The 27,500-nt window shown below is 42.7% G+C and overlaps 2 protein-coding genes across 7 annotated transcripts in view; both read left to right on the plus strand.

Annotated features, from left to right (window-relative positions):
* pank2 (pantothenate kinase 2) overlaps nucleotides 1-137 on the plus strand; it is a 7,588-nt gene extending 7,451 nt beyond the window's left edge. For both annotated transcript variants that reach the window (XM_061062782.1, XM_061062781.1), the window contains exon 7: nucleotides 1-137. This exon is cut by the window's left edge and continues 450 nt beyond it. The gene's annotated coding sequence lies outside the window, so the exon portion shown is untranslated.
* A 9,768-nt stretch (nucleotides 138-9,905) lies between these two features.
* The window catches only part of loxl3b (lysyl oxidase-like 3b), a 19,667-nt gene continuing 2,072 nt past the window's right edge, over nucleotides 9,906-27,500 (plus strand). The window contains exons 1-12 of one of the 5 annotated variants that reach the window (XM_061062608.1): nucleotides 9,906-10,270; nucleotides 10,591-10,754; nucleotides 12,972-13,189; nucleotides 15,914-15,979; nucleotides 17,448-17,504; nucleotides 17,863-18,070; nucleotides 18,898-19,078; nucleotides 21,787-21,941; nucleotides 23,180-23,350; nucleotides 25,206-25,365; nucleotides 26,807-27,050; nucleotides 27,137-27,252. In XM_061062608.1, the coding sequence (XP_060918591.1) occupies nucleotides 9,925-10,270; nucleotides 10,591-10,754; nucleotides 12,972-13,189; nucleotides 15,914-15,979; nucleotides 17,448-17,504; nucleotides 17,863-18,070; nucleotides 18,898-19,078; nucleotides 21,787-21,941; nucleotides 23,180-23,350; nucleotides 25,206-25,365; nucleotides 26,807-27,050; nucleotides 27,137-27,252 (2,086 nt within the window). In that variant the 5' untranslated portion in view covers nucleotides 9,906-9,924. Of the gene's footprint in view, nucleotides 10,271-10,590; nucleotides 10,755-12,971; nucleotides 13,190-15,913; nucleotides 15,980-17,447; nucleotides 17,505-17,862; nucleotides 18,071-18,897; nucleotides 19,079-21,786; nucleotides 21,942-23,179; nucleotides 23,351-23,882; nucleotides 24,039-25,205; nucleotides 25,366-26,806; nucleotides 27,051-27,136; nucleotides 27,253-27,500 lie in introns of all 5 variants that reach the window. The other 4 variants (XM_061062609.1, XM_061062610.1, XM_061062612.1 and 1 more) reach the window with 4 other exon arrangements.

A 27,500-nucleotide genomic window follows, 5' to 3' on the forward strand; every position in this document is an offset into this window, starting at 1 on the left:
CTTAGGCTCCAGATGGATGGGAGTTGATATGAAAATGAGGAGTTATGACTTAAGATGATCACAAGATGTTGTTAATGAATGTTTTTATCCATGAAACGTTGCACACTCATAGTTTCCAGAACCAAAGAAGAATCATTTAAAAAAAAAAAAAAAAATCAGTTCTCACTCGTTAATGTTTCTGTGCTGTAGCATTAAGATGCTAACAGACTCTCATCCATCCTGTACTCCTGTAGTAAAAACACAGAGAATCATTTAAAACCACTTCAGTCCCCGTGTCTGCCTGGCGTTCGTTCCAGGCAGGAAACGCGGGCTGTGGCTTGTATGAAGCGTCCGTCCTGTCTCCATGACAACAGTCTGTTGACAACGGTAGCTGTATGACCCGACACTACTCCGTTACTTTTAACTGCATGTTTTTTATTTGAGATCGTTTATTTCCCGACGAGTCACACGGAGCGAGGAGGATGTGGGTACAAGACACGATCTGTGGGCGTCAAAAGTATGAGGAATGTCATATATATGGAAAAGAGCACCTTTCTGAAAAGTGTAACGATTTTCAACTCAGAGCGCTTGGTAAAAAAAAGACTGTCTCGTCAAACAATCTCTAAAGTGAAACCTTAATTTATGAAATATGCACAAGAGGTCACTATTTCATAAGACTTGTTCTTAAACGGAGAGTTCAGGTTTATAAACCCGGTTGTTTTCTCCAAGCTTTCGACAATCCGTACCGTTCCCAAGCACGTTTGACCCCCAGAGTCCAGGTCGTTTGACTTGAATTTCCTCCTGGGATTAATAAAATAGTTCTCTGCTTCAGCACAGTACAGCACAGCTTGGCCTAGTGTGAGTGCGCCCTTAGTATCAGGAAGTCTGGACAATCAGTGTCAGGGTTACTGGGACTGTACTGTCATGTTAAAGCGGTACATTTGAGCTTCCACATCTGCCCTGCCCTCGAGCAGCTGCATCACTTTTCTTGGAGAGTTTAAGTCGAGTGAAAACAAAGAGAGCAACAATGTGAGTTATCAAAATCGAGTTAAATATCAGGGCATTCTGACTGTTTTTCATATTCAATAAATGTTTTATCCAGAAGCTTGCTGCATCCCTCCAGCGGAGATTTAAATCCCTGTATCTCGAAGCCATGCCCGTCTTCATCAAACTGTTCAGTTTGTACCGAAATATGAATGTTTTGAATTGAATGTGCATCGTAGTCAGTCCCTGAAGCTTTGTGTTTTGTTATTTTATTGGGATCAGAGATGATATTTTCTCTGTTATGTCAGTTAATGCAAATCCTCCCCATTTTACTGTGACCCTCGGGACGCCTCGGGATCCCCCAGGAGGAGCTAGAAAACGCTGCTGGGGAGAGGGACGTCTGTGGCAACTTGCTTAGCCTGCTGCCACTGCGACCTGACCCCGGATTAGCAGCAGATAATAGACGAGTGTTGGTTCAGTTTTTGGTCCAACGAGAGATCAGGGGACCAGAATGAATGATGAACTACTGAATATATTTGACTCTCAACACAGTTTGAAATTCATCATACACATTTAACTGTGGATCTCTAGAGATGATTTAGTGAATGAGTATTTAAGTGCCTGTCATGTTTTTATATAAAATACATGAATATGTTCAGCAATGTGATTTAAAACAGAATCTGTCATTTGAAAAGTTTGCTCTGTTTTCTGTCTTCTGCAAAGACGACTTTGTACCTGTTTTTGTAACAGTGATTACAGATTTTTCTAATTGCATTTTCTCTGTTAAATACAAACCTTTCATATTTCTACGACGACCTGTGGAGTTTTATTTGAGAACATTAAAATAATTGTTTGGCATTCATGGAGGTACAGATGATACAGCCTATCGTTACGATTTGTCTCAGATATGTCATTTTGAATTTTGGATCAGCTTTCCGACTGCAGAAGTTCAAACTTCGTTCTATATACAATATTTTATTGGGTATTTTTTCTAAATAAAGTGTTTGATATCTTTCTCTGAACCATTGACGTTACAGAGACAAAAAACAAGTTAACTAAAACGTATAAAACCTTAAAAACCTTAAGCCTTTTCATAAAATAGAATCTAAACCAACAAAGCAGAATTAAAACTAAAATTCAATCAATTTAAACATGAATTCACCACCAGGGGGCAGCAACTGTCATTTTAGCTGCGCATGAAGCGCTAATTACATTTGACGTTCGACTTCTTCTTCGCTGTTGCTAGGCAACCAGTGTAGATTTCATGATGTAGCTGCTCCTGCTACAACATTTTTACATTTTCAGGCTCTTAAAGTATTTTAAAAACAAATTTCTCTGGATAAATGAAACGGTAAAGAGCGTGATGGTGACTTCTAATGTAATATTTTATCTCTGCGTAAAACTTAATTAAAATTTAAAACTCTGCTGCTCACTTACAAAACAGCGACAAAAACGTCTCCTCCTTACTTTAACTCTCTGCTCCAGGTCTACACTCCCTCCCGCCCACTACGCTCTGCCAATGAAAGGTGTCTGATCCAACCTTCACAACAGGGTCCTAAGTCTCTGACTAGACTCTTCTCCTCTGTCGCCCCCCGGTGGTGGAATGAACTTCCAAACTCCATGTGATCTGCAGAGTCCCTCTGCACCTTTAAGAAAAAGCTAAAGACCCAGCTCTTTCATGAATACCTACTAACTTAATGATGATGGTCTCCATATTATTGATGATGATGATGGTAATGACGATGGTTTTTGTTTGATAACGACGACTTATAAGATGGTTTCTATACTGATTAGAGCTCTCAAGAACTGCCCTCAATGTTGTGCTTTGCCTCTGGTCACTTCCTGTCAGCACCTGTGTGTCCAATCAGACTCAAAGCTGATCGTTTGCTCTTACTGACATTGTTCCCTTTTTTCTAGATCCTTGCTTGTGTTGTTCTTACTCTCTGATGTACGTCGCTTTGGATAAAAGTGTCTGCTAAGTGAATTGTAAAATTGTAAAACTTAGCTAGCGTCTTCACCTCAGTTTTAATGCTAAGCTAAGCTAACTGACAGCTAGCCACCTAACTGAAATGATAACGGGGTTGAAGTCACATTATTCCCCTAAAGGTAATGATCATTGAAAGGGAAAAATTGGCTTTATATGAAAGATATATTCAGTAAGGTCTTGATTGCAAATGATAACATCGTGTTGATGTAGAAGATTTTAGAGAGAAGATTTTTATTACCAGTCGCTTTTCTCCAGTTGTAAATGTACGGAAGAGGATTAGGGCCAAACCATAGACGAGTTGAGAAATGACAGGATGAAGATTTATTTTTTATTTTGTACTTAGTGGAAAAAAGGAGAAATGTTGGGAATTTAATGGAAATACAATTTGGAGAATTAAGTCAAAATTTCAAGAAATTGTATTTCAATTTATTTCTCTACTTTTTGGTTTTAATCTCGATATATTTACTTTTTTCCTCAAGATTTCAAAAAAGACTTGTTGACTTTTTTTCTTGACATTCTCAACATTGAAACTTGTTTTTTAACATTTAAACTTTGGTTCTGGATATTACGACTTTATTTTTTAAATTATTTTTTATGTTGACTTTATTCTATGAATTATTTAAACTTTATTTTCGACATTTTGACATTTTTTTCTATCTTTCTTTTTTACTTTATTCTTCATGAGTTTTTTCTTGATATTTAAACTTTATTTCTGGTATTTTATTTAAACTTTATTCTCAACATTTCAAGTTTTCTCGACATTTCAACTTTTTTCCCTCGATACTATGGTTTAATTTTTATATTTACATTTAATCTTTTTTCTCAAGATTTTGACCTTTCTTCGACATTTGGTCTTACTTTCGAAATTTCAACCATTTTTCTCAATATTTCGATTTTATTCTAGAAAATGTTTTTTTTAACTTCCTTCTCCACATTTCGACTTTTTTTCTCCAACTGCATAATGTAACAAAAATCTTCCTCTCATTATGAACTTCTCCTGTCTGGCTCTAATCCTCTTCCTCATAAATCTGCGGACACGTTGCGCTCGATCAGACACGTAGGCTGAGCGCGAGAATAAGCCAAATTCACGTTTTTTTGGCGTTATGAAAGAGCACATCTGCCTGTTACAGAACGATCCATGAAAGAGTTAGTGTCTTTCCAGGGAATAGAACCAGCCCCCTTCAGTCCTGCACCCTCCTCCTCCTCCTCCTCCTCCTCCTCAGTGAACGCTGCACAGCTGGCAATTTACTGACAATAACGCTGTGAGGAGTAATTGGCTGCTTGGTGGACCACTGTCCTGCAAACTGGACCCGCGTTTAATAAGAGGATGAATTAGCAGAAGTGCTGGGATCATTTTTAACTTTTGATCACTGGGGGTCGGTTCATAGCTTTTTGGATTACCAAAATCCAAGAGTCAGCTCCCCCCTTTCTCCACTGGAACCGTTATAACCTCCTCATACTGGACTCATAAGGTAAGACATATTGGTTAATAGTTCGACTTTTTAAGGGGGGGGGGGGATTCTAATGTAGCTGCAAAACTGAACTTTTTCAGCTGTATTTGAACAGAAAACTAAATAATGAGCAAATAGAAGTATTTCTTTGTGTTGAAATAACAGCACATGTTGTATTTTGGTTCTGCTTTTGAACTTTGTGAAGTGTCAGTGTGCCTTCAAAATCCCTTCATATAAACCTCAACCCATCTGCAGCAGTTTATTTGTGTTTTATATCTTTATATCAAACAGTTTCACCTTCGGGATGTTTCAAATATTAGATGAAAAATGTGAGGAATGCAGCAAAGGGGAAACAACAAAACTATTCCAAAGCCAAATATAGAAGTAGCACTTAAAACCATTTCATTACAGTTAAACTCACTGATGTTAAATACACAGCATACAACAAAAAATAGTTTCCACAGTCATGAATAAGATACAAAAATCAATTAAATGAAGTCATACACACCACAAAGCAAACCTCAATAAGTGCTCAAATATACAAACACACAAAGTAACTATTCATATGCCTATAGAGAAAAGATAAGTTTTGAGTTTAGCTTTAAAAGTAGAGAGAGTAGTGATGGACCTCCGGTCAGCAGGAAGTAACTTAAGACCCCCTCTCCGGACTTTGATGTGACTCTGGATACGGCTTAAAGACCTCCACCTGATGACCTTAAGGGGGCCGGGTCGGGTCTGTGAGCAGGTCAGAAATGTACTCATGAGCTGATGAACCATTGACCAATAAAAATATAGAAGTGGAATAAAAGTTTGAGGTGCATTTGCAGAAATCAAATTTGCCAAATATCTGCTACATGCTTTGCATATCAGGGTCTGGAGGTGAAAAGGTTTAAGATGTATTTATTTATGGATACTGTACAAATCAAAAGAGCTTCATAGACCAGTTTTATAACAGAACAGCTTTGGGTTGGACTTGGAGTCGTTTGTGATCGTCTTTTTCAACCTTCATAAAGGGATACATGTTTAAGATGCTTTGCAGCCGCATATGAAAATAAATAAAGTCTAGAGGAGCTAAAAAAAAGATGAGGAAGATTTTATTCTGAAAGAGGAAGCATCAGAGAAAATGGACTGCACAGAAACTCAAAGTTTGTCCTTATTAAAATCTTTTAAAGGTTCCCTCATTAGAGAGCGGTGCTGTTAAATTTCTCTCCTGAGTTTGGTAAAGATTAAATCCCTGCATCATGGTTTGGACTGTTTTACCTTCACAGTTTCTCACCTCTTACATTCTCCAGGAAATGTTGTTTGGCGTATTGCCTATTTTCCATTTCAAGCAACTTTCTTTGTTCCTGACTATCTGGAGTATTTATTTGTGTAAAACCGTATCATACACCGCGGTAGCCGTCTGTATCGTCATTCCTTCCATCATCCACCGACCTCCTCTGATGTGGCTCACGCTCATGTTGGCTGGTTTACAGTTAAAAGTTTCACAAAGTTCCTCTGAGGTCAACAACAAGCCGCAGAAAAGGCTCGCAAATCTCTTCCTGTCGCCCCATGCAGGGAGCTTTCACTCCCGGCTCGGTGCAGTCTACCGAATCTCAGCGGAGGTACAGACCTCTGGTTGTAATTAGCAAACAGATTCAGTGTGTTTTTGGTGCTTGCATGCAGAGTCTTGGGACAGGAATGACAGCTAAACCTTTTGATCTGAGCTTTTCTGAAGACCTGATCTGTGAGCACATCGGTATGGCTCAGAATGTAGACAGACGCTTTTAATTAGCGCTGTGCTGACACTGTTAGGGTTGGCCTTTTTGAATTAACACAAGACAATAACCATACTGTAGCCTTCACTGGAGGTTGCATATATTCAGCCGTCCATACTTCTTTTGTCTGTAGATGATACATCTTACTTATTTTGATAACAGCCCACTTGTTGTTGGTGTTGATCGCTCTTAAACTGAAAGTATTCCAGCCTCCCTCTCCCCTGAATCATTGCTGTGACTCAGTCGGGTTATTCCAGTTAATTCAAGATTCAAGATTCAAGATTTGTATTTGTCACATGCTCATACAGATGTGCAGTGAAATGTAAAGCCATAAAAAAGTTCTCAAAAACAACATAAACAAAGAAAAAAACACACAGCCTCAGCGGAGCAACCCGGGCGGCGTCTGGACACGGCCGCGCCACCTTGATTGTCTAAATTGCCTAAATTCAATTTCGGTCTTGTTATCGCACCATCAGTGAGGATAACATCGTACTTACCAAAGCAACGGAGAAGATGTGAAACGTTTTGATGTAAGATGTCAGATTATCAGTGAAGCTGTGAAACCTTTAGTGAAGTTATCTTAAAGGTAGAGTCAGTAGCTTGTAAACACAACATTCAAACTGGGCCCCTCCTCCTGGCAACATGAGAATGTTACATTTGTTTTAATGGGAAAGCCGATAATTTACCGAGCTAGCCGCTGGTGTGTGGCGTCTGCCTGTCCAACAGAAAGCGGGCCGACTCTCTCCATCCAAGTCGGTGAAAGCCCACCCAGGGTTCACCCTCGTTTTGGAACGAGCTTTAACCAGTTGGCTTTTTTTCCTCACTATGGTTATATTTTTCCTTCTGTGCCGGTCTGGTCTGAATGGGGATCAGTCGTAGTATTGTATCCACTCCCAAACTCACCTGCTGCGCTGTCATTGGCTGGTGGAAACATCCCCCCGCCCAGAAACGTCCCGAGGCAACCAGAACAGTAAAATCCAGTCAGAGGACAGAGTCTCTGCAGTCACCACCACACACATGTACGGAGGCCCAGAAGGGACGATGGAGCAGCTTCACTTTAGGATAAGAGATGATTTTATTTGAATATATTTTATTTTATTTTGAAGGAGATTGATTCTGACTCCACCTTTAACTTCTTAACTTAAACTGCAGCAATAAGTAAAAAAAAAAGATTTGTCCAGATTTGTCAAATTTTCTTTTAGTTTGTAAAGATTTGCTGCTTCTCTTTGTCCTGTACGATTGTTCATGAAGAGTCTTTGAGAGTTGGTTGGATCAAAGCAGCTGTTTCAAAATGCCACTTTAGTCTTTGAGAAATTATGATGAGAAGTTTTTCACACTTTCTTAACATTTACGAGCAGTTAAATCGATTTATCTTGTACGTTTTCTGCAGATTGATTGAGAATCATTTATTTCTGCTCTACTGTATGCTGAGGTACGACAGAAATAGAGCATACCAAAATGTTGTTACCCCTCATTTGCACGAAGCAGGAAGTTCGTCTGTACACTCTGATGGATCATTTAAAGCACTTATCCACAGAGAGGCCGTGTGCAGGCAGAGGACTGATTACAAACTGAACATTTTCTCCTCACTTGTTCCTTAAAATGTTGTTTAGAGGTATTAGTGTCTTTTTCTTTAGCTCCATGAGGACACTTCATTCTCACTGCTTATACTGAAATAAAGATTTAAAAAAGCTTAAAGCTTCTTAATATCTAGAGACAAAAATGTGGCCTCACATTGCTTTTTAAAAACCCTGCTGACTAAAGCTTAGTGTGTGTCCTTCCATACGCTGTGAAACAGGACTCAGACGACGCAGTCAGCCTCAGACATGTTTTGGAAAGTGCGCCTTAAGTTTGCGGCCTCTGTACAAACACATCACACTACTGTATTTGTGTCTCTGGAGGAACAACCCCCCACTCCCTAAAAGCAAAGACGGAGTGAAGCTGTCGAGGTATCAATAGCAGGACTATGTTAGCATTCAGGGTCGACAAGAGCGCCACAGGAAGGTTTCTGAGAGCACATTAGAAAAAACAAGAATTATGAATGAATGTTCCTCTAGACAAACTTTTATCTGCTGATTAAAAAGTGAACGTTAGTGAAAAAACCTCCTCAGAGAAGCTTTATAAAAGGAGACAAACATGCAGTAAAAGTGTTAATTTAATAGATATAGACAATCATTGTGTCTTTTGTCTTTGGGCCTCATCATGTGGTCGTTGAGGCCTGCACGTTTTTAATGTTCCCCGCGATTCTTCCCCACATCAGAGTCAAGTAAACACTGACCAGATGGTTTGAATCAAGCCGTCGGAGCGGCTCCACACGGTCACATCAATCCTCGCTCCATATGCTGAGCATATTTTAAGCTCCACTGTCTTAAGTGAGCCCTTTTCGGTTTGAGCTATTTATACAAGAAGTTTGTTTTTGCAGGCCGAGGAGACGTTCAAGGGGGCATCACATTGGTAACTTCAGCTGCCTTTAGTCCGCTCTCGTATTATCTTAGTGCAGAATGGTAGTTACTGTTGAGACGTGTCCCAAAATGGAACTGACTTCTTCTGGTTGAACATACATTTACAGACGTTTGAACTACAGCCACACCAACACTGGATTTTTGAGATGAAGACGTGTTTATTTTACTGGAGAAAAAAACGTTTATTATCCATAAGGTGGCTGATAACATTAGCTTTATAAGCTTTAATAAAAACAATGTTTTTAATTTCAATTATGAGCTGATTGGATTTCAAAGCCCAGGCTGACATACCCACAAGGCCGCTTTCTTGATCCAATAACTTTACCAGAGAATTCATATGTTGGTGTTGTTTAAATTGTGGTGTGCTCAGCTGCATGTGCTGCACACAGTGCTGAGAGTCATCTATGGAGTCAAAGTGAGTTATGAAAGACTACACATCAGGAAAGTCCTGCTTGAGCTCCTCCTGCCTGGCTACTTTTTCGATTTGCAGTAACTTCTGTCAGTTTGTCTGCGTCCATCGTTTCCCTTCATTCACTGTGCAGCTTGATATTGTTCTCATGGCGTATACGGTCCGTCATCCACGCTGTCGACCTCTTTCAGTGCCTCCATCACCCTCAGACAACACCATTTTTTAGTCCATCCCGGTTACTGTTATCTGCATTAAACATAATATTTCATTGGTATAGGCCCAAATAAAGTTTATAGCAGAGATTTTTTTTGGGTTCATGACTGTGGAAGTTGGCTTCTCCTTAATTCCACTTGGAATAAGAACAAATCATTTAAGAATACATAAAAGCAGATCAGCTGTTGATTGTTTTCCTACTCAACAGTTAAATCCACCTTAGGCCCCGTGTGAACTTAGTGTTTTTTTCTGAGCGTCAGTGTCTTTTTTCATTCGTTTTTAATGGGAGGAGAGCGTTTGCAGCAGAAAGCGGCCGCCTGGAGTAACAAGTGCAGCGCCCAGTGTCTTTTTTACAAGGTCTCTGCCGTTTTTGTGCAGCCGCTCTGAACGCCCAAGTTGAAAATCTTTAAACTTTTTCAGAAAGGCGCTGTTGACGTCACTGCCGCTCTTTTCCAAATGTTTGATATTCCCCGTAACTTTAGCCTCCTACAGATCTTATCTTCTATCCACATCCTCTTTGCTCCGTGTCTGATCGGGTAAAAAAAACTGTCAACAGACGGTTGTCATAGAGACAGGATGGTTGAGCAGCTAGGTGGACTCTGATATTCAGTATTAAATTAATTGAACACGTGTCCTCAGATTGATCCTCTAATTGTTTCTCTTTTCTTCACATGCAGCTAAGATGAAGTCGAGACACAGGCAGCAGTTAGCGTTCAGCCTTCTGTTTGGGTTGTGGTTACCCTGCTGTTTAACACAGACCACACCATCAAGCACAGCCGCCTCGCCAGCGCCCACCCCCTCCCCGTCCTCCCCGTCCCCCCAGCCCCAGACCGAGCGGCTAAAAGTCAGACTGGCCGGATTCCCACGGAAACACAACGAGGGTCGGGTCGAGCTTTTCTACAAGGGAGAGTGGGGAACCATCTGCGATGACGACTTCTCGATAACAAACGCCAACGTGCTCTGTCGCCAAATGGGCTTCGTCTCGGCCACAGGATGGACCCACAGCGCCAAATATGGCAAAGGACAAGGTGAGAGTGACCTCAGACACTTCCTCAGATCCAGTTTCTTTGTTTTATACACAGTCTGCTCTGCAAGATAATTTTTTTAAGCTGCTCAGAATGACAGTTTTGGGCATCAGGGTTTTGTCAATGAGTGATATTTAAACCGTCTAAAGCGTGGTAGTCGTGGGAAGCGTTCTCCCACTAACCTTTGATCCAAGTATGATACAACAGATACTTAGGGGATGTGCGTTACAAGCGGCAAAGTGTCACTTCCAGGCCTGGATTGAAAACCGTCCTCCGGCCTGGGAGTGTGCTGGAGCCACTCTGACTGTCTGCTAACTGTCCAGGAAAAATCTGGCTGGACAACGTGCAGTGTGGCGGGGGCGAGAGGAGCATCGACGTCTGCAAGTCTCGCGGCTGGGGCAACAGCGACTGCACTCACGACGAGGACGCCGGAGTGGTGTGCAAAGACGAGAGGATCCCGGGCTTTGTGGACTCAAATGTTATTGACGTAAGTCGCTTAAAATACATTTAAAGACGTTGTGTCATTTTGTTGCGCTTAAAATGATTCTCAGAGTTCATTAAGCTGCAGTTAGAGGCAGTAAAGTGGGCGTGTGTGTTAACAGCTGCTGCCTCACAGCCTATAGACTATATGGTAAAAACCCACATGGCAGACATTCAACGCCTCAGTGCAACCTGTAGCTGCCACACACATGGTGTCGATCAGCCCCGCTCCATACCATGTGTCTGAAGCTGTTTACAGCTGCAGCTTCTCCAACTGAATTGTCCTGAGGTGGTGCAGTGTGTGCAGTAAACTCAACACCTTTCATAACAGCGTGCGGCTTCAGTTCCTTTGACGGATTGTCTGTGGGGTCGAGGAGAAGAGCGGGGTCGTGACCTCGGTGTCTCTGGCTTAGATGTGAAATTCTACTCTTAGTCTAAAGTTAAAGGATTACCTCACTCACAGACAAAAGTTATTCAAATAGTGTTTTTATATCAGTCATGTTTCTGTTAAAGGCAGAATATGATCCAGCAGATGTCGCACCAGCATGAAACCAAAACAACTCACGCTGCATTGTTGTGTTAGCATGCTAATGCTAGCGATCTTTATTCTGCTCGTATCTTCACACTGCATGTAAATTTACCTGAAATGAGCGTGATCTAGAAACACAGTTAAGCAGTGAGTACAGTATGTTATTCTTCTTTTCTCTAGTCCCTCAATTAAACAACTTTTATACACGAGGGGAGGAGTCAGCCGGCCGTCCGGGCGATGTAAACAAAGTGAAGATAGGACTCTGAAAACTCTGAAAACATCACAGACAGTGGGACTCGGGTGTTACACCCATTGTAGACAGTCATGACTTACAGAGTTATTTTCAGAGGATATTCTTGATTTCTGATGATAAATTGCATATTCTGCCTTTAGGTGAAGCTACATGGTTGCATTATGTGCACTTAATTCACACTGGTCGCCTGCAGACAGTTTATGGTCGTGCACCGATTGCAGGGAATAGACGTCACCACCCACTCCCACCCTGATTATATCCTGCTGTGTTCTCACATCAGCTCACTCGGACTTTCTGTGGAAAAAATACTTGGAGGTTGGAGGAGAAACTCTGAGTGAAGTCTGAGTGAAAAAACTCAGCTGTTTGCGTTCACACATGCAGCTCCTCCTGGAAACTTCAGGAGTTTTTTTTACAAGGTTTTGAGCAGGTGTGAAAGAACTATAACTCTGTTATTTTCAGTTTTAGAATATATCTGAGTTGGAGAATTTTACAAACATTCTCACAGCCTCTAAATGATGCAGTGAACCAAAGGAAAAAACACAACAAAGAGTGGACGGTTTATATCATTTTCATGGACTGACAGTAGGTTCATTAGATTTGCTACACACCTTGTGTTTGTATCCGTCCTGTACCGGCAGGAGGGAATGATGTGAAGCAGATTAAGTGTCTTTGGTAACTCTCCCTGAGTAATTAAAGATTTAAAACCTGTTGTGGTGTGATGCCATCTTAGCTGTTTCTAGTTGTTTTTCCATTTGTCCTCTGTGATCTCTGTTTGTGTGACTGACTGGTCCGAGGTGAACAAGGTTAGACCGGGAACGTCTCTCCACAGATCCTAAGTGGATGATGTGTCTCTGTTACAAAGAAGGATGAAACGTTCTGCTACAGAAAGTGGGCTTTTCTTTAAGACACCCCTCACTCTGTCTCAGACTCTTGTTTGAGAGTCAGGCTCAGTGAGATGTGGCCTCCGGACCACTGCCAGTTTTTTTTCTCCTCATAAAGCTGAAAGGAAGTGACTCACTGCAACGCTGGCGATCACAGGCGGTCACGTTTACCCCTCAGGAGCTGTCAGGCAGAGAATCTGACCCAAAGTGATTCTCAGTAAGAGCTCTGACTCACTGTGAAGTCTGTTTCACTCATTCAAGAGTCTTTAAGAAACGTGAGCAAGTGAGCAAATGTTTGTATGTGGGCAGCTGTGGCTCAGGTGGTAGAGTCGGTCATCTCTCAAGAGGAAGGGCAGGGGTTCGATCCCCAGCTCCTGAGCCACATGTCCGACGTGTCTTTTGACCCTGAATTGCTCCCGCTCCTTCGTCGTGTTTATAAATGTGATTTCATACTGATGGACTCTTTACACAGCAGCCTCCACCATCAGTGTGTGAATGAAAGGTGTGACCTCTGACCCTCTTTTTTTTATTTCTTTTGTTTGCCTGTTTGTCTCCACACAGGCTCACGTCGATGAGAACAAGATCGAGGTGGTGCGACTGCGCCCCGTGGTCGCCATGGCCAAAAAGAAGATGCCCATCACCGAGGGCGTGGTGGAGGTGAAATACAAAGACGGCTGGGCGCAGATCTGCGACCAGGGCTGGACCATCAAAAACACACGCGTGGTCTGCGGCATGCTGGGATTCCCACATGAGAGGAAGGTCAACAAGAACTTCTACAAGTAAGGAGCTCGTCTTCAACCGAAGTTCATTTATAGTTTTTTATGTTTTTTAAGCCGTCGTTTGGAAAGTAAAGAACAAGAGAGGCCGTCCTTAGCGGGGATTTGGTGCTCCAACAGGGTTTCAGTCTTTGTTCACTACCACCGCCAGAGAAAGACCAGAAAGAACCAAAGTGTGTTTGTCACATCTGCAGATTAGTTTTGGTTTGTTGGTCAGAAAATCAAAGACATTTTTGGGTGATTGACTTTAACTTCTTCTTTACGTTGATCAGTTTCACACTATTCATTGATTGATCATTTGTAGAACTCTTTGATGGGATGTGTTCAAAAGGCCTTCAGCTCCACAGCCAACATGATGATAATAATAATACATTAGTTTTAAATAGCTCTTTTCTAAATACTCAAAGACGCTTTGACAAAAACCGCAACCAAAAAAAACAACAACAAAAACGACGAGGACAGTACGACGAAAAAGTAATGTAAGGGGGGGGGGGGGGGGGGGGGGAGTTAGTGGTTGTAGGCGATGTTGAAGAGGTGAGTTTTTAGGGATTTCTTGAAGGAAGTGAGTGTGGGGGAGTCTCAAATGTTTTTTGGGAGTGAGTTCCAGAAGGAGGGAGCAGCAATGAGACGAACGTTTCAATAACTTTGTCATTATCGGTTCATCTTAAAACATCAGTGTGTTGGATGTTGTTTTAAACATTTCTAAACCATAAAATAAGAGAAAAGCTTGATCCTCTACCTCCAACAGTCGGGGGGCGTGGCTTTATTCGAGGCTTGTCGTAAAAGATTATTAGTCCAAATAATCCTCCAGTGTGTGGTGACAAGAAGAACGCACACCAGATCCTCCTCCGTCTTTGTTTATCTACTGGAGGCACGTTTGATTACACAAGTTTCTGTGGAATCACCACAGTGGAATCGTTTGCCCTCGCGATCTGGCTGAATCATCCAGTGTGTGCGTTTGTTAGATTATAATGTTAAACATCAGTTGATTCTGTCCTCATGTCTGTGGTCTCCCATGTTTTTAAACTGGTTAAGATTTAATAATGGTCTCGTTTGCAGCCAGCCTAAATGTCTCAGCCCTGGATAAGATGATTAATAGCTGTTCCCTTCAAAATAAAACACTGAAAGTTGTTTACAATACAAAACATTTTTATAATCTAATGGGAATGTTGGAATCTTAAGATTAACAGCAGGGTTACATCACATTAGAGCCTGTTCAAATGTAAACTCCACTGACCCTCACAGTCACAGAGCCGGCTGTGGTATGTGAGTACAGTCGACTCTCAGACCCCCCGATTTCAGTTTATCCCAGTTTATCCGTCCAGTATGACTGCACACATTCCTGGCTGCCCTCCAGCTGAAGGCGTCTTATTCATCCCCCTGCAGATGGTTCGCAGCAGAACGAGGGGGAAACGTGTGTTTTCTCTCGAGTGTGTGTGAAGGCTGAGGCTCGGGGGAACCGCGGTTGTTCTGTGTTGTCTGAGGCTTTTTTAGTCTGTTTGGTCAGAATGTATGAGAGTGGGAGGGACTGCACACAAACAATGAGCTTTTCACATTTGTCTCGCTGCATGAGAACAAAAACCAACTTCTTCAGGCTCTTTGAATGGACTGTAACTTGCTCATAAAGGTGTTTGAAGACAGATGTGTTAATGCTGAGAATAACTGCCACGTACAAATTTGGGGATTTTGTCATTTCCCTCTCTTTGGCCTCGTTTGTATTCCTGCCCGTCAAAAACACTTTCAGAAGTTCAGAACAGGAAATAGTCAAAGAGACGATCAAATCTGGTTTAATCGCTGCAACTTCATGCAAACAGGGGAATCAACCAGGGCAGGAATTTCACAGAGGCCAGAGAAACCATTGAGGTCATGTTCGCTGTGACCCTCAAAAAAAATTATGTGTCCACCGCCGCAGCCACAGTGGCCTCGATGCCCCGTCTTTGTCTTTCTTTACCAGTTAAGTAACGGAAGTTCCCAGTTAGCAAACAAACACTTTCTATGCTGTTGTGTCATGCATTGCTTGGGTACCAACACTCATTTTTTGTTTTCCTTTTTTTGTGTCAATATTTGAATCCTGGCCTGTTGCTACAGAGCTCCCAAAGGCTCAGGTAAGAAAAAAGTTAATAATCCGTGCCCACAGATTTGCAATCAGACTGCACAGATTTTTAAAGTTTGTGCATCAATTTTCAAACTGTTTTTTAAACCGTGCTGTGCAAAGCTGTGCACACAGTCTGCAAATTCATCCCCACAGTTGACAAATCCTTTTCGCACCATTTATGAAAACCGTGCCCACAGATTTACAAAAAAATGCTTTTTTTCTTACCTGAGCGTTGATTTAAACTGATATAGGCCATGTTTTCCTGCACAGCCCTCACTGAGACAGTTAGCAGGATATCCATATCATGCCAACGATAATGAGATTTTAAAGCTGCTGAATAGAGGTCATTGTGCTAAATGCTAAATGCTAAACAGCTGGGTTAGCTTTCCTAATTGCGATTGTACATTGGTGACCTGAAGTCTGTAACATGATCTAGTGGAGGCTTGTGGAATGTCAAAAATGTTTTCCACCGCTGACCCACCTTAAAGACGTGTATGTGTTCATCCCAGAGACGACACAGTGTGTGTGTGTGTGTGTGTCAGCGTGTGTGTTTGTGTATGCAGGAGCCTGTGAGTGTTTGCATGTAGTCTCTCTCCTGTATGTGATGGAATTTGGCCGTCTCACTGTTGCAGACGTCTGAAAAAGCGAGCGGCCGAGAAGGTCTCCAGGCCAAAGGTTAATGTTTCAGCTGGTGGAAGGTACACTGTCAGAGAGAAACCCACCGTCCACCTCCGCCTGCGCTCTGTTTACTGTAGACTGACAGTGGGTTTCCTGTTGGCGTAGAAAATAGATGACCACTTCCCTTCTCTCTAATATCACATCATTACGATGAGCAGCACGAGAATGGGTTTAGGATGCATCGGGTGGAGTTCTGTATTCTTTTCGGTTGTGTTTCTTTTGGCTTTTCTTTCATATTTCTACTTAACACAGTGAAATATGATCTAAAATCCACTTCCCCATGTTCCTCTAACTCTAACATGTGTCTCTAGTCCGTCTTCAAACCCCCCAATGATGAGAAAAGTCCATCCTCTCCGTCTTCTGCCTGCTCCACTTTTCAGAAAATGTGTGCTCAAACAGGCCGTTTGGAGATTTTCCCTTCATGACATCACAAAGGGCAGTAGCCCCTCCCCCAGGTGGGTGACACTCCCACAGCTAGGTGTTTGTTCTGCCCTCTGAGTCTGCCTTCTCACCGTAAACAATAGGACATGGAGCGAGAAAGACCGAGTATACCCAAATCCTTCCAGAGAGGGGGCGTGGTCAGACACAGCTCATTTACATATTTAAAGGTACAGACACAGAAACAGCCTGTTCTGAGCAGGGCTGAAATAGAGGGGTTTATAGACATGATCAAATACAGGATCAGAGTGGATTTAGAACAAGAAACTTCACACACATGTTTTGAGGAGCTCTGAGACTTATTTAAACTCTCACACTAACCACTAGACTACCAGCGCCCCAAGAGAATACTTTCTGAGAGAAATAAATAACTTCTCTTTTTGGGTTCTTCAACTTCAAACGACAGTCACAGTCCTACTTCTGTTTCTGTTACTCTACACCGTTTATAAAGAATCCTGAATTCTATTTAAATTGAGCTCTTACTGATAATCATCTGTAAATGTTCCTGTCTGGACCAGAGCAACAAAAAGCCTCGACTGCTCTGAGGAGGTTGAAGAACTTCCTCACATAGATTGTGTGTGATGTGAGATATTACCACATATCATCATGGCTGGATTATCACATCACTCAACTTTTTTATAATTTATCGACCTCCTCTCCTAACAAAAAGCGATGCTGTGCTGTGTTCAAATCAGTGTGGTAACCTGAGGTTCACATTGGGAAACAAAAACCTAACACACAAAGTAGCATCGTTTACTAACAAACATGTTAAAGATCACTCTAAACATGTCATAAACTACATGGTTAAATGTATATGGACACCTAAACTGCAGACCGATTAGTACCACGTCTCGTCCTAATCAGAGACGATGACTGAGGCTAACCAAACAAGAATGTGTTGAGAAGTGAGTCCACATACTTTTTGCTGTGCAGTTTATAAGAGTGGTCAGACGCATCCTCTTAAACCCTAACCCATGTACAGTAACTCTTGTTCCATGATTGTCCTCGTTGTCATGTTGTGTTCTCGTCTAACCCGTGTTTACCTTGCAGGCCGACATCCAAAGCTAAAGCTAACGCTAAGTCTAAACAGAGCAGCCCAGGCAAAAGGTAATCTGAGGATAAACTATTCAGTGGGTTCATTAAGGACTCACACACATGCTGCATCAGAAACACTCACAATAATGTTCAACCGATAAGACAGTCGGAGGTATTTCTGATGAAGAGCTGGATGTGCATGACAACAGAAATAGTTTATTCTCTGAAACACTCCCCCCCCCCTCCCCCCGTCAGAGCTCCTGCGCTGCACATGTGGCAGGTTAGAAAGAACGCCATCATTCATACTAGAAACGTAACAAAGCACAGTTAACTCAAAGCAGGTTCAGCTTGTTGATTTGATGTGTAAATACTCGATGTTATAAGTCTGGATTGTGAACACAGCTGATGCCCGTGTCTCCGCTCCCTGCAGGTTGTACCTGGAGCGTCAGAAGAGCTTCTTCCACGTTCACTCCGTGGCGTGCACGGGCTCCGAGGTCCACCTGGCCGCCTGCCCCCTGGAGTTCCGCAAACCCAACGCGACGTCCATCTGCCAGGGCGGCACGGCGGCCGTGGTCAGCTGCATGCCGGGGCCGCAGTTCATGCAGAACAGCGGATTGAAAAAGAAACTTAAGATATCGGTAAAGTATTCTTTGTCCTGAACTCACTTCATGAATCAGACTCTGAGAGCGCTCTTAGACTCTTCAGTTACTGAGAAATGTGTTCAGAAAACATCAGAAAAAAGCTTGTTAGTGGACGTTCAGTCACATCTAAGTGTCCTGTAACGGTCGACTTTCTCACTTAAGTGTTAGTGGAATATTTTAGTTAAGGTAAGGGGACGAAAATAAGGACAAATAGTAGTCCTTGAAATTGTTCTTGAGACCATTTTTGAAGGTCTCGGAATCGAAGGTATCTTTACTCGGTCTTGTCTCGGTCTCAGACTGGGCGGACACCAGATTTAAAATCAAGACCGGTCAAGACCACAGCTGATTGGCTATTTTTCGACGTCATTACTGTGATTAGAAGGAAAATGAATTAAATGAATTCATTATGTCATTTTTATTCCCCGATTACATCTGCAACCTTCCCGGTGTTGCGGTCTAAGTGAGAGACACGATGCACTGAAGATGAGGATTTCAGGATATTTATGGTCTTGGTCTTGTCTCGGTCTCGCCCTTCCTTGGTCTTTTTTTATTTATTTACATTGGATCCCCATTAGCTGTTACCGCAGTCACAACTATTCTTCCTGGGGTCCAAGTTCCTGGGGTCTTGGTCTTGTCTCGGCCTCTGAGCACTCTGGTCTCGGTCTCGGTTAGTGTGGTCTTGACTACAACACTATTTTTATTTTGCATAGTTATCTTCATTACACAACCACAGAAACCCATGAGCAGTAAACTGTAGAATCCCTCAGTTGAATAACCATAAATGGAGATTTTAATGTTGTTTCATGTGTCTGCTTGTTGTCCAGAGCAACGTGAGGCTGAAGGGAGGAGCCAGGCTAGGCGAGGGTCGGGTGGAGGTGCTGAAAGACAACGAGTGGGGAACGGTGTGCGACGACCGCTGGAACCTTCAGTCAGCCAGCGTCGTCTGCAGGGAGCTCGGCTTCGGCACGGCCAAGGAGGCTCTGACGGGAGGCCGCATGGGACAAGGTAAAGGAAAGGGGGCACTTACCTTCAATTTAATCTGAGGAAATCTGTGGTTACAGTTCAGCTTTTAATGAATCTGTACTAGCAGAATATTACATTTTAAATAAGACTATAAGCAACGTATGGAAGAGGAAGTGGATCCAAAGGCTTCATCTGAGCCTCAGAGATATTGGCCGTTGCACATTCAGAGACTGAATCCCTCTAAAGGCCTCACAGGATGTGTTTGTTAGGGTCTTCAGACGGGAGTTCAGTCATCAGCTGTTTATCTGCAGCCTGAGTTATCTCTCAGGTCATCGCTTGACCTCGGAGAACTGATGGTCCGCACTCAACAAGTCCACATTCCTGAACGGGTTCTTCAGTTAGCGCTTATTTTAATAAGTAGAGGAATGCAGCACATGACGAAAGAAAAGACACAAAGATGAGAATGAAAGGAAGAACGTTTTCTGACGACCCTCAGTTCATGTTTCTGATCATTCTGATGATGCACTACATCCCTGACTTAAATCCCCCCACACAGGTCAGCGTTAAATAAAAAAGATTTCTTCTGCGTGTGTTTTTGAGTCTTAAGTCTATCGGGCTTTTTTCAGAGCTGATCTCCATCTGTGTTATTGCAGCGAGGCTGTGCACCATTTCATGTCTGAGTGAGGCCTTCGATTTTAAAGAGCCCATCTTCAGTTTGAGCACAGCTGGGCTCCACATGAGTGCGAGTAAATCACCACATGATTGGAACTCAAACACTTCATGTCAGAGTTTGAAAGAAAAGCTGAATAACTTTGTGTCAACTGTAATGGGAATAAAAACATTGATGCAGAGTTTTAGGATCTTTTTTTGTGTCTTTTCTGGACTCTCACACACACACTCTAATATCACACACTTTCATATTAATTTCCTTGGTTGGCTGAAAACTGAGTAGAAGACTTTGGCAGAGAAGCTAATCTGACTCAGAGTTCTCCTCTAAAAGATGAAAGCAGGATGTAAGATTTCTTTGGAGTTTGGAAGCAGCTGTTAGTGAACTCTCTTTATAAGAAACTGATCTGATTTCTGCTCAAATAAAACCTTCAACAGCTCTGATGAAACACCACATTTGGAGCTGAATTCCTTAAACACGCTGGGCCTGAATCACTTAAGGATTGGGAAGCTTTTGAGCTCGATGAAACTGTTGAAATGAGTCAAAAAGACGCCGTCTAAAGAAGAGCCCGACCGATTAATCAGCCAATATTTGGATATCCAGTGACGATCAGTATCGGTTAATTTTATGGCAGATTTGCGCTGATATTACTCGATTTATTCAAACCAGTCAAACAGCTTTTCGTATGAGTTTAACCCTGGTATATTTTTAGCTGTTCCTAATGATTCCCTTAGCAAACAAAACGTCGGGTTGTGCGAGTGCTGTGGTGTCAGTTGGAACAACAGTCACAGCGTATCGTTCAAATATTTATTTTAGTGGAGGTGTTGCCTCACTGGTGATTCTCTGAAGGTGTGTGAAGCTTTCAGGTAAACTGCCCTGAGTTTCCACTGACGGAGAAACAAGGCGTCTTTTGAGGAGCTGCTCTCAGAAGCACTGGGTGGGGATGTCGGCTCCGTCGGCTCTCTCGTGTGTGTGTGTGTGTGTGTGTGTGTGTGTGTGTGTGTGTGTGTGTGTACATTTTGATTTCTACCACAGAGGAAGTGAGCAGAGGAGACTCTGAGGCAGCAGCAGGACTGCTCTGTGCTCCGACGGGTGTCAGACCTCGACCACCTGGGCGAAATGAGTCCAAGACACATTCCTGGAGATCCCTGAAGTCGGAAACTGAATTCTTCCTCAGTCACCGTGTAGTTCAGTGACCGGTAGAGACGGAGAGAGAGTTTAGAGGGTTTAAAGTAAAGCAGGGTGTTGCTGATAGAAGACATGCACACTCAGCAAACATGCCTCAGGTTAAAAAGGAAAGCTGAGGTTTAGTTTCAAGAAGTTTTTAAGTCTATAAGGCTGAACTTAGGGTTCTGGTTTAGCTCAGAGGCTGTAGTCCTCGTCGCTCTGGTCACAGGTTGGACCCCGGGTTCAGACACTGTTTGGTGCTTCTCCTCCCTCGCTCTCTCTCTCCCCACATTTACTCTCCCTCTGTAGCTTTCCTATCCAAATGTAGGCAAAAGCCCAGAAAAGAAGGAACCTCACAGCCTTCAGTTCTCTTATTATTTCGGCTGTATTCTGCAGAATATAAAGAGTATCCTACATCGTGGGCATCTCGATGACAAAGGGATTAGGGATGTTCTCAGGCGACTAATTTCCTTGTTTGTCAAATGGATATTTTAACCAACTAGTCTAAAGGTAAGAAAACACAGAAAGGAATAAAAAAGTAGCACAATTTATTTAAAATTGTCTGCAGTAAGTCATGTTTTTTTGGTTTGCTGAGTGTGGCTAACGTTAGCAGCGCCAGCATTGGTCCTCCCTGCAGGTTAGGATCCACATGCACGTGAATGTGTGGTTTCTCATTGCTCCTGTCGATGTGCCAGTTTCATTGATGTATTTTTATCTCAGTTTTCTAGATCAAAATATGCTGCTACTGTGAGATTCTTTCTGTTCTTTGTGCTTGTTTACATCCGGGTAGTAGAGCGAGGAGAGCAGGTTTATTACCCGGAGCTACAGCTCTGGTTTTACAATCAAGTTTATTCTTTTTTTTTGTTTCCAGCTGCTCTCTGTCTCTCTCACTGTATTTATTTATCTGTGTGTCCAGGAATGGGTCCAATCTACATGAACGAGGTGAAGTGTCTCGGTCTGGAGAAGTCCGTCTGGAACTGTCCCTTTAAAAACATCACATCCGAGGACTGTCAGCACATGGAGGACGCTGCGGTCCGCTGCAACGTGCCCTACCTGGGACTGGAGAACTTGGTCAGAGCGAAAACTTCTCACTGAAATGTTTCCTCTTAATCATTTTTTATTAACTTGAGAAAAGTCAGAAAGTGTTGCAGGAAATGATGCACGTTACATGTGAAATATAAACAGGAAGAACAGCTGCATTACATTTGTTTTAGAATTATTCTACTTTATAAATGTTCTGTTTTACTGTTTTTATATTTTGTATATCTTAATAAGTTGGTGCTTTGCTGCTCTGGAGGAGTTCTTGGTTTGCACTAACATGTTAGATTTAGCTGCTACTCACACCCAATACTTCTGTGCTGTCACAAAAACAGTTACATCGTTTATTATTCACTAAGGCCGGGTATACACTGTGGATTCAGGCCGATTCTGACCCAATTTTTGAGTCGTACAACTCAATTTCTGCCCAATCACGCATTGTTTACTGTGCAGTATTTATATCTGCTGACCAGTCAGGTGATTTTTTTTTTTTTTTTAACTCATTTGAAAGTTTGATCGTACGTCTGCACACACGTGAGAGCAGAGCCACGAGATGATTCCCAAACCTCATTCTGCCTGCACAAACCGGCAGACAGCGTCTGAAATCACCATGGCAACAGCGGGTTGCATGTTTGTTTTGATGTTTCTTCCTCCTCCCGTCACCAAAGATGTGAACGCTGAGAAACGGTGGCAGGAAAAAGCTGCAGATCTCCAGCTGACGATTTAGCTGCTAGTTAGCGAGTGTGTGTGTGTGTGTGTGTGTGTGTGTCGGTGTGTGTTCATGTGAGAGCGTGAGAGGCTTTTTGAAGGTGTTTGTATTTGCGCTGTTATGAGACCAAAGAAATACACATAAATTAGATCTGAACGATCCAGTCCTACTGTGTGAGCTGACATTTCACCTCGACTTGTATACAGCTGTACGGTGTATTCCCGGCTTTAGTTAATAGTCTCAGTGTTTGAAACCTAAAACTGTTGCAGGGAATAAACTGTTTTTGTGACAGCTGTGATTTCCTTTTAACACAGAGCATTCCTAGTTGGGGAGTTTGCATTTTACCAGATGATACTCTTCCATGTCTCTCATAGATACACTGACAGGCTGGAGAGAGATCAAAACTCTGACAGGGTTCAAGTTCATCTCATGGATACTTAAGATGATGATTTGAGACCATGACTAACACAAACAAGAACCTCATGACAGAGTTTTTATCCAGCCCGGTCTCGTGTATCTATGCTCTGCTGTGTGCTCTCTTAACCCCCTCGGCCTCACACAGATAAGAATCACAGGCGGTCGGACCCGGTACGAGGGTCGCCTGGAGGTGCTGAGCACAGACTCGAACGGGACGCAGAGCTGGGGTCTGATCTGTGGAGAGACCTGGAGCACCAAGGAGGCCATGGTGGCCTGCAGGCAGCTGGGCTTGAACTACGCTAACCAGGGCCTGAAAGTAGGTCGTTAACACCAGAGAGGGCAGAAACTCAGAGCTGCTATCTGACATATGAACACATGATGTACTGTCACACACACTCAGAACACTTCCTGTTATCATTAATCTCCATACCACCACGTTAAAGTTTCATTCATTTTGGAAAATACTCAAACACGTCTGACTGTCTGACAGTACATTAAAGGTTCCATATGGACTCGATGCTTCTTTTCCTTCATGGAGAAACACGACACTGTTTCTGGTCTCCTCTTTGTGGGCAGACAAGCGCAGACACACATGAAGTTTCTAATCAAACTAAAAAAAAGAAGCCACTCACCACTAAAGCCAAGTGGTGACCTCATCTGGAAACCACGCTGACATTTTCCACGTCTTGAAAAAGTCTAACCAAAACCAAACGGCCGCTCCAACAAAGCCTCCTCCCCCTGCTGCAGGACGGCACAGGGACACAATGAGAGTTAGAGCGCAGACAGTTGACAGACAGGACAGGAAGTGTGTGTCCCCTCACTGACTCCCAGCAGGACGTTTTCTGCAGATCCGGATAGTGGGCGGCCGCAGCACTTATGAGGGCCGGGTGGAGGTTCAGGTGGGGTCCAAGTGGGGCACAGTGTGCAGCACAGGCTGGACCACAAAGGAAGCCATGGTGGTTTGCAGGCAGCTAGGGCTCGGCTACTCCATGCATGCCATCACTGTAAGTAGAACCGAACATGAAGAGATTCTTTCTACAATGAGACGTAAATCATTTTCTTTCCCGCAGGACAAAAAAATAGCATCGACATAAAACATAAATATACACAGACGAGTGTGTTATTAACCACCAGGTCAAATTTCAGTGATTAACATTCAGTGATAGTTTATAAAATCAAGTTTCAAAATCATGCTGTGGGCGTGTCTGTTGGATTTGCTTTGTTTAATTACTCAACCAGGACTCTGCTGCAGGCTGCTCTCGTCTCTTAGCTTCAGTGTTGGCTATTAATCATGTGACTTCTTGCCAATCGGATAGTGTTGTGGACTTTGGATGAGACAGAATGGTGAGCTAGAGGGAAAGACACACCTGCAGGGGAGCCAAAGTAGCGCACTTTTTAATTAATTAATGTTTTTATTTTTTATTAGTTAATTTATTGAACCTGTTAAGAAAATAAAAACACAAAATAAAAAGGAAAAAAACAAAACAAAAAAATCAAACAAAGCAACAAATAAATAACTCAAATAATAAAGTTCATGTTCAAACGGGATCGGAAGAAGTTAAAAACTTTTCTGGTCCTACCTCTTCTTATTTTTGTGCATTATTCACAGAAAAATAAAATGTTTTCATGATGTTGGACTTGTTGGCCAAAACAAATTAAGTTTTTAGACAAAACAACAACAAAAATAATGGGAACAGATTAACCAAGACCATCAGCCAAGAAATAACCAAACAGAAAAATAGAAAAACAGAAAAACAGAAAGATTTGATCAGCGATCTGTGAAATAAATAGGGGATACAGAAAATCAGCCTCCGATAATCGTCCAGATCAACAATCAGTCGACCTCTAACTTAAAGGCTAGTAAGAGCTGATGTATTTGGGTTCAGACTCTTTGAATATTAGCTGCATAAATGATCCAAAATACTTAAGTTAACTGGAATATTCATAACTGGTTTACAGTTACATTTATAGTAGTGTGGAAATGAGAAGCCGTCCAAGTTTTTTCCTCCAGTGATCATAAAGTCAGCCTCACACTGTGTCCTCAGCAAGCAGCCAAACATGACTCATCAACATCTGGTTCTCTCTGCAGCAGCTTCATAAAAACTCACTGGTTCTTTCCTGATCGATGCACTTTGTTTGCATGTTTGTTTCCTTGTTGTTTGGTTTTTAAGGAGACGTGGTACTGGGACAGCAGCAATGTGACCGACATGGTGATGAGCGGGGTGAAGTGCACGGGGAACGAGATGTCTCTGAGTCAGTGTCAGCACCACAAGACGCTCAGCTGCCAGAAGTCTGCGGCAAAGTTTGCAGCGGGAGTCATCTGTTCTGACAGTGAGTGACGGCGGCAGAGACTGACCAACGCCACACTTTCAGATTTTAAAACACGTCTTGTTGGGTTTTCTTCTCTGACTATGGAATGACTTTAAATGATCTCACTTTTACTTTTTAACTCCTGTGTAAAAAGTAAGGTTGTCAAAAGGTTGTTATGTCCCGTTTAGGAGAGGTCCAGACACATCATGCAAAAAGACCCAAATTGGGGGGCGCTGGTAGCTTAGGGGTTTATTGCAAGCACTCAAATGAACGCAGGTATTAGTGCAGACTGCAGACACATCCTGTTTCATTTTCATGATTGGATCCACACATTTTGTGTAGAATATCAGAATCAGAATCAGAATCAGGGTTTATTGCCAAGTACATTTACACATACAAGGAATTTAACTTATTGGTGCTAAACAATTGACAAGGAAATAAAGCAGAACTAACAACAACTTAAATAATACAGAATAAGAAGATATTACAATATATAAAATAGAATTTAAAAATGTAAAATATAAAAAATAAAAATATTATTCCTCCAAGCGGGCAGCCCGGGTTCTAAACCGACATGTGGCCCCTTTCCTGCATGTCATTCCCCACTCTCTCTCTCTCTCTGTCTCTCTCTCTCTATCTCTCTCTCTCTGTCTCTCTCTCACTCTCTCTCTCTCTCTCTCTGTCTCTCTCTCTCTCTCTCTATCTCTCTCTCTCTGTCTCTCTCTCACTCTCTCTCTGTCTCTCTCTCTCTATCTCTCTCTCTCTGTCTCTCTCTCACTCTCTCTATCTCTCTCTCTCTGTCTCTCTCTCTGTCTCTCTCTCTCTCTCTCTCTGTCTCTCTCTCTCTATCTCTCTCTCTCTGTCTCTCTCTCACTCTCTCTCTCTCTCTCTCTGTCTCTCTCTCTCTCTCTCTCTATCTCTGTCTCTCTCTCACTCTCTCTCTCTCGCTCTCTATCTCTCTCTCTATCTCTCTCTCTCTGTCTCTCTCTCTCTTTCTCTCTTTCTCTCTGTCTCTCTCTCACTCTCTCTCTCTCGCTCTCTATCTCTCTCTCTATCTCTCTCTCTCTGTCTCTCTCTCTCTTTCTCTCTTTCTCTCTGTCTCTCTCACTCTCTCTCTCTCTCTCTCTGTCTCTCTCTCTATCTCTCTCTCTCTGTCTCTCTCTCTCTGTCTCTCTCTCTCTCTGTCTCTCTCTCTCTTTCTCTCTTTCTCTCTCTCTCTCTCTCTCTCTCTCTCACTCTCTCTCTCTCTCTCTCTCTCTCTCTCTCTCTCTCTCTCTCTCTCCCTGATTTCTGACTCCTTTTGTTTTATCATTTTGACAACCTCAGAGCCTCGCCTGAGATCTTTGGCGCCCCCCCTAGGTTGATAACCAACGTGTTAAGATCTGACTGGTTCTTGCAGGCTGAGCTGTCTCGATGTTTAATGACATAAAACATAATCCTCCTTTAATCCCGTTGCTCCCAGCGGCCTCTGACCTGATCCTGAACGCCCCTCTGGTCCAGCAGACGGTTTACATCGAGGACCGTCCTCTGCACATGCTCTACTGCGCCGCCGAGGAGGACTGTCTGTCAAAATCTGCAGCCAAAGCCAACTGGCCCTACGGACACCGACGCCTGCTCCGCTTCTCCTCGCAGATCCACAACATCGGCCGCGCCGACTTCAAACCCAAGGCCGGACGCCACTCGTGGGTCTGGCACGCCTGTCACGGGTAACTTTGTCTAAAGTCTAAGTTTGAGTACGTCGTCGTTCACCAGACGAGAGATTCATAATAAACATGTTCTCTGTGTTCTGCAGACACTACCACAGCATGGATATTTTTACACACTATGATCTGCTGAACTCAAACGGTACCAAAGTGGCAGAAGGACACAAAGCCAGTTTCTGTCTGGAGGACACAGACTGTCAAGAGGGTGAGTCTGGGACTTCACCGTAAGTCTGTTAGCTCTTTTAGGAACAGATTGGATTGAGATGACAAATCTTTACTGTCCTCCAGGAGCAATTTGGTTTGCAGCAGAAGTCCAGACAGGCAACACATGAAGAAACACACACAGACATAAAAACATATAACACATGATATGGAGCTATTATAGTGGCAAAACTATTTGAATATGCGTACGCAGATCCACAAATGCGTATACTAATCTGCAAATATGTAGAC

This window comes from Labrus mixtus, chromosome 18, assembly GCF_963584025.1.
Source record: "Labrus mixtus chromosome 18, fLabMix1.1, whole genome shotgun sequence".
Lineage (NCBI taxonomy): Eukaryota > Metazoa > Chordata > Actinopteri > Labriformes > Labridae > Labrus > Labrus mixtus.